General features: G+C 34.9%; 1 protein-coding gene across 2 annotated transcripts in view; it reads left to right on the forward strand.

Annotated features, from left to right (window-relative positions):
- svp (COUP transcription factor 2) overlaps positions 1–7,500 on the forward strand; it is a 160,756-nt gene that overhangs the window by 34,211 nt on the left and 119,045 nt on the right. For both annotated transcript variants that reach the window (XM_068375155.1, XM_068375156.1), the window contains one exon: positions 4,722–5,249. In XM_068375155.1, coding sequence (XP_068231256.1) covers positions 4,722–5,249 — 528 coding nt within the window. The remainder of the gene's footprint in view (positions 1–4,721; positions 5,250–7,500) is intronic.

Genomic DNA, 7,500 nt, shown 5'->3' on the forward strand with positions numbered 1-7,500 from the left:
CCTATTTACAATGTTTTTTATCATACATCGCTAATATAGTAGGCTTTATTTTTACAAATAAAAGCACTTTTAACGGTGAATGTATGAATGTATAGGTAAGGATGAGTTTTTTTTAGTTATAAACATTTGAAATGATTTAATCATGAACTGTCATTCATCATTGTTCTCTTAGCCGGGTGGTAGCGTCCCTGACTGGTGATCGTCAGACTGGGGTTCGAGTCCCGCTCAAACTCTTTAGTTCATTTGGTCGCTGCAACCTCACCATCCTTGGGAGCTAAGGATGGGTGGGGTTTGGGGGAGCCTATACTTCTATCTGTTGAGTCACTAGCAGCCATTGCCTGGTTCTCCTTGGTCCTAGCTTGGCTGGAGAGGGGGCTTGGGCGCTGATAATATGTAATATGGTCAGTCTCTAGGACATGGTCATGCTTTATAAAGCAATGTCACTGTCCCTTGCCTCTGCCATTCATGAGTGGCTTTTAAACCTTTAAACCATTAAATCCGCTGAAAAATTAAAGATATCAGGCTTCTTTCCATGCTTTGAGTGGGCCTACTAAATTTTCCAATAATAGATAAGAGATACGATATAGTAAAGATGAGTCAGATAATAGCCAGTTATCGTCAGCGCATGCGTCTAGCATTGTTTGTATGCTAATGGATAAAGGCCTATGAGGCATTCCTTATGTTTGTACAAGGGGTAATGGGTAAACAGTTGTTTTCTTTGGCGCCGTACACTCAATCCGACCGATTGTAATCCCCAACAAAAGGGGAGTTTATCGCCGGATTTCATTTCCAGACTTCAGTAAATTAGTGGTTCGAGATGCTGACGATTCCAGACCAGGCCATTGTTTCCGCTGGAAATCCAGCGACTTCTTTTGTTCGGCTTTTCCCCATTTGTTGTTCTCGGTCTCTTTTGTTTTCAATGCTTTTATTGAGGCCGGTTTAGCATCTCGTCTTCCATTCCTCTTGCCCTTTCCCTATTAGGAATTCTTGGGACTACTTTGATGTTCCACCTTTGTGATTAAATCTACTTTACTTCAACGACAGTGTTTATTTCTTTCTGTTGGGTATTAACTAATAGAAATCCTACTCTTAGAACAAGATTTATATTTTTTTATTATCGAAAATCATTTTAATTTCTGTTCTGAGCCATCAACATTCATCTGTAACAGGCCCATTTTTTTTCGGTTTTTAAACCCGTTTTATCAAAAGAGCTCTCGTAAAAGGAAGTGTTCACTCTAGATTGCTGACGGTAATTACGAGTGCTTTTGTCAATGATTTATCAGTTAGAAGTACAGTGTTATAGATCCTCCGCTTTCATCCATCCGCTCCAGCATAATTAAAGGAAGGGAATTATTGCTTATCAAAATAGCCAAGATGTTACGAGCAGTACGTGACGTTTTACATTCCACGGTGAGTCTGCGACCTAAATTATAAACCAGATTCATCGCTGAAATATTTATTCAAGAATTAAATAACAATTTTAATTTTATTGTTTTACATTTCTGATAACGAGAGAGGAATGATATTAGCTTGCCGTTCATGTAGATTAAGTACTACATAATATAAACTTGGGAAACTTTATAGAACTTTAGTTCTTCCCTCAAGCATCTCGAACGCACGGTATAGAACCATCTCACGACCATATAAAGCAACTTTCTCATCTTTGAAATTTACCTTTAAACGCGGCATACTCATTAGTATTCGGCGTGGCCACCCAAAAAAACTATCATTATTTATCATACATTTTACAACGATGAGGAAGAAGAAGAAGAAGAAGAGATTGCTTCAGTTGAGCCATAACTTGCTTAGGCCACCGAGACTCCGATCACAGCGTTCGCCTCCCTATCCTGGACCTGAGACCCCATGCCACCCATCCCATCTCTCCCATAAGACCCTTCATTATTCATCGCATTCATTACAGCCATACACCCATTACTCAAAAGGTTATTGGTGGTGAAGGTAAAGGAGTTTGGCTTTATCTCACCCACTGGTTGGCTGTTCCTCGAGTTTATCGGCGTCTAGGATCTCTCATTTCTTCGCCCTTCTTTTTACTGTGATGCCAAGAGTCTTACAGACTTTTGCCCACCCATAGGTCTGTAGTTCTCTATAGTCATTTTAACAATGATACGGCTAATTTCATCTTTTGATATTATTTGTTCCTCTTTTGACGTTATTTTTGCCTTTATTACCGTTAATTTTCCTATTTTTATTTCATTTTTTTCTTCTCAACGTCAATTTTTCCTATTTTAACGTTATTCTTTTTTCTTTTTAAAGTTAATTTTATCTTTCAAGTTATTTTCCCACTTACAAAGTTACTGTTTCAAGGTCAATTCTTAATCTTTGTTAAGTCTCTCATTACTCCAACTATCTGTTATTTTGCTCAAGCTATTAACTTTCCATTTGCATGCACGCTCAGTAACCTTTTTTATGTGTTATTTATGGTGGTGAATGTAGATAAACTTGCATGTTAGTCAAAGTCAAGTTCGGTCATTGCACGGGATTCAACATAGAGGAAGGTGGTAAGTTCCGAAGTCTAGGACTGACTTCTATGAAGAATTGACATCTGTTGTCCTGCGAGTCCCAAACTTCTACACGGTATAGTAAGGACTGATTCTTCTTTTACTTGTTTGTTTGATTTAGATAGATTTTATTATGGTTTCATTATCATTGTTATTAATATATACAGCTTATAATGCATATATACAGTATATTAATATCCATATATATATATATATATATATATACATATATATATATACATATATATATATAAAAGAAAATTTCAGTTTAAAAATGTATGTATGTATATATATATATATATATATATATATACTGTATATATATATATATATATATATACTGTGTATATATATATATATATATATTATAATATATATTATATATATATATATATATATATTATATATATATATATTATAAATATATTATATATATAAAATATATATATATATATATATATATATTCTTTAAACATTTAAACTTTTCCTTTATTTAATTTTTATGTTATATACAGTAGCATAATTCTTTTCTATCATTTTCTCAATATAAGATGAAAAATATGTTTATCCTCACTTTTTCTCATCTTCATATCTACTGGTCACTCATTGATTTTCGTTACTATCTTTCTTGATTATGCCGTTTTCTCCTCATATCTTTTATATATCATAATTTCCTGAGTATTTCCCCCTTCCTTCTTGCGATAAGAATGAATATTTTCTAAGAGCTACCAATCTCCTTCTTAGAACATTTACTCCATTGTTTACTCATCATTTATTGTTATAATTGAGGAAGATTTAATGTAAAAGATTTTATGTACAGAGAATCAATGAATTTCAGTTAAACTCTTTGCTGGAAAAGATAATTCAGGATCAGTTTCTAGTATTAAAATTGTTACATTTCAATCAGAGTTAAATTTTTAGTTGGAAAATTTACTGCCGAGTAATAAAATCAAATTGCGTTTATTTGAAAAAAAAATTAAGACCAATCGGTAAATGTTTATTAAACCTGTAATCAATAAACATTTCATTTTTAGTTATATCTGCCGTAGAATTTTGGTGGTTTTATTTAACTCTGGAAGAGTTTGAATAATTTTAGTGATTTGTCTAACTTTGGAAATTTTTGAAGAATTTTAGTCATTTATTTAACTTTGGAATAATATAAAGAATTTTGGTAATTTATTTAACTTTAGAATAGTTTGAAGAGTTTTAGTCATTTACCTTTTGAATCGTGTGCATAATTTTGATCATTTACTTAACTTTGGAGTAATATAAAGAATTTTTGTTACTTTGGAATAGTTTGAATAATTTTGGTCATTTATTTGATATGGAATCATTTGAAGAACTTAGGTCATGTATTTAACTTGGGAATTATTTGAAGAATTTTGGTCATTTATTTAACCTTGGAATCGTTTGTTGGATAGTTTTGAACTAGTTTGATTAGTATTTAAACCAAAAGTCAAGACTTGTGTGTTTTATATTAGATAATTGTGTTGTATGATTCACAATGGATTGTTTTATTCTTATATAATTCTGTCGCCAAACAGAGGTGAGAAAACTTTATCCCAAACGGATTGGCCATAATAAGCGATTGGGTCTGTCTCATACTTTTCACCATACGTGTTTCACTTTCTCATCTCCATAACTTTACCTCTTGTTTTTTTTTTTTTTTTTTTTTTTTTTCCATCTTGAAATGAGTGACTAGTTTCATGTCTTCTTACCCATACTGCAATTACATTGCACTTAGTGCGGTCACAAAAAGTGTCTTATTTTTACACCAGTCTCGCTTCCCTCCCGTCCCATTAGTTAACAAAAAAATATTCAAATTTGTAGTAAAGTTTGAAGTTTTATCAAATTTGTCACAAAGCTTATGTGAGAATTTTCGGTGACATTTGAATAGAAAAATAAAGCGAAAAAATAAAAAATAGAAAAAAAAATAAAAACTTTTATGAAGTGTTACAGAACTTTTGACAGAAAGGTAGACATGCTGTTGAAAATTTCAATATAATTTTGAAAAGGAAAATAAAACATTAAATTATGTCATGAGGCTTTTGTAAAATTTGGTAAACTTTTTAAATGATAGTTAAATTTTATGACGGCTATCAAATAAGCATTCATATAACCAAGGATGGCCCCTTCACTGCAAGTATCTTTATTCTACTTCATGTCTGGTGATTCAAAATTTGTTTTTGTTTATCCTTGCAGCTGTTCAACGTGGCCGCGTGCCTCCAACGCAGGGCATGGGAATGCCCGGTCAATTCATCGCCAACGGCGATGCCCTCAACGGCCACACGTACCTATCGTCGTACATCTCCCTTCTGCTGCGGGCCGAGCCCTTCCCGACGTCGCCCTACGGCCAGTGCATGAACACCAACAACATCATGGGCGTCGACAACATTTGCGAGTTGGCGTCTCGACTGCTCTTTTCGGCCGTCGGGTGGGCCAAGAACATCCCCTTCTTCCCGGAGCTGCAGGTGACGGACCAAGTGGCGCTCTTGCGGCTCGTTTGGTCCGAACTCTTCGTCTTGAACGCCTCCCAATGCTCCATGCCCCTCCACGTCGCGCCCCTACTGGCTGCCGCCGGCCTTCACGCCTCCCCGATGGCGGCCGACAGAGTAGTGGCCTTCATGGACCATATTCGAATCTTCCAAGAGCAGGTGGAGAAGTTGAAGGCTCTCCACGTCGACTCCGCCGAATATTCCTGCCTCAAGGCTATCGTCCTCTTCACCTCAGGTGAGTAACATTATTATAATTATTATCATTATTGTTATTGTTACTGTTATTATTCTTAGCTAAGCTACAACCCTAGTTTGAAAAGGGGGATGCTATAACCAAAGGGCTTCAACAAGGGAGAATAGACCAGTGAGGAAAGGAAATGAGGAAATAAATAAACTGCAAGAGAAGTTATGAACATTTGAAAGAAAATTATTTTTATAACTGTAGCAACATTAAAACAGATCTCCCCTTCCCTCACCCCCCCGAATTAAGACTTAAAATAGCAGACATTTGCATTGGACAACTGAGAAGCCGTTGTTTATGTTTAAGTAAAACTGTCTCTAATGAGAACATAGGCCTACACTATTTTTCCTCTCGATAAAAATGCCTTTTTTTTAGGTAAATCTAAGTGTTTTTGTTCATTTTTTCATTTCTTTTAACTTTCATAGCAATTAACACCGTATTTGAAATTTAATTTAATTACATGAAGGTCGAACTGCCTATTGAGTGTAATGTAGGGAAATTTTGTTTGATTTTGTTCACACATTCTCAGACCTGTATACAGAGGGGTAAATGTAATTTCCTTGTTCAGTTAACCTTTTTTTTTATTTCAAAGAAAAAGTTTGAAGTTTTCCCTTCACTGCAAATGGGGCTGTCCTATTTTATTTACGCAATTTTCTTTCTATTCCCTCAACTTTAACCCGCTAACGGGTTTTTCTCTCCCGATTAAAGTAGAACAGGTAGAAACCGTAGAAAAAATCGCAAATATTTTTTATAGTCAGATATGTTTGTTACTGAATGACAGTAAAATTATACAAATCTCAGAATTTGAAACTGTTTTTGAGGTTCTGGTTGTAAAACACTTTTAAAGGTTTATTGATTTTAGTTGAACATTCTTTTCCTAATACCACCGTTGTAGTTTAGCAATCACATGAGAGCTAAATAAAATGTGACATTTAACAAAAGAAATCTATAAACACAAAATTTGTAAGTCTGAACATTATGAAAATCGATCATAACAGATATTTTCTCCAATTTGAAAAATACAGTAAAGAAGCAGTTAGAAAACGTATTTATATAATGAAATTTGAATGTAATTGATTTCATAATATCATTATTTTTACTAATGTTGCTTCAATTATAAAGGTATAATGAAGCAGTTAAAAAACTTATTTATATAATGAAATTTGAATGTAATTTAATCCATATTATCAATATTATTTTTACTAGTGTTGCTTCAATTAACATCAATGTTCGTTATTACACTTTTATTTCTATATCAAATATTAGACGTTGAAAGGAAAGCCACGCCGTCTCCAAGAGACCCAGGTTCGACTTGACGCGTTTATTTTGTCTCCTGTTGATAATACATTCATGAATTGATTGGTGTTCCCTCGGGTAATCTGATCGTATTCCCCGGCCTTTGCACTCTCTGCTAAGCGAAGGTTATCGGCCTGACCTCTCCAGGCTCTTAACAATCCTCAAATATCGCCGTAGTCAGCAGTTTCACGCTCCCATAAAAAAAAGAAACTTCCCCAGGGCCCTCTACGGCGTTCGATTACGCTCCTTGTGTTTGCATCTTTGCACATGTAGGACCAATTGAATCTCAGTCCTTGTTTTTCTTTATTTAAAAGAAAGGATCAATGTATTTTTAGTTCTCACATTTTTCATTTTTCTTCTTCCTCCTCGCATAGTGTTGCCCTTCCTTTCTTAACCTTTGTGTTCTTCTGTTCCTTATTTCTTTCACTACCTCTTTGAGCCTTTCGGCCCTGCTTTGTCCGCTTCTTATTCTTCATCTACCAACAGTTAATTTTATCTCTCATGTTTTTACTCTTCCATTTTCACTCATTCACCTTCTCAACCTACCATTTTCTTCTCTTTCTCCTCCACTTCTTTTCCATCCCTTCTCTTTTTATATTTGCATTTCACTTCTAACATTTCCTTCTGCTTGCCCTTGCTTTACCTCAACCTCTTTATCTTCTATCCAGAATCTCGCTCAACCTCATTTGACTTTCTCTACTTCCATTTTTTTCTTCCTCCTTTATTCTTCCCCTTCCTCTTCCTGTCTCCTTTTTCGTACCCCATTTTCCAACTCTTCTTCCCCTTCCCCTTTGATATATAAAAAAAAAAAGATGAAGAACGCCTGACCCGTTGGCCCATTGTTATCCACCATGACATCAGCAGGGCAGAAGTGTGACGTCAGCAGTCTTAGCCCTCATTATGTTGCCCATTCTACAGTACATATGAGGCGTTTGTGCTTGCAATATGT

The sequence above is a fragment of the Palaemon carinicauda genome, chromosome 6 (genome assembly GCF_036898095.1).
Source record: "Palaemon carinicauda isolate YSFRI2023 chromosome 6, ASM3689809v2, whole genome shotgun sequence".
In the NCBI taxonomy this organism is placed as follows: Eukaryota; Metazoa; Arthropoda; class Malacostraca; order Decapoda; family Palaemonidae; genus Palaemon; species Palaemon carinicauda.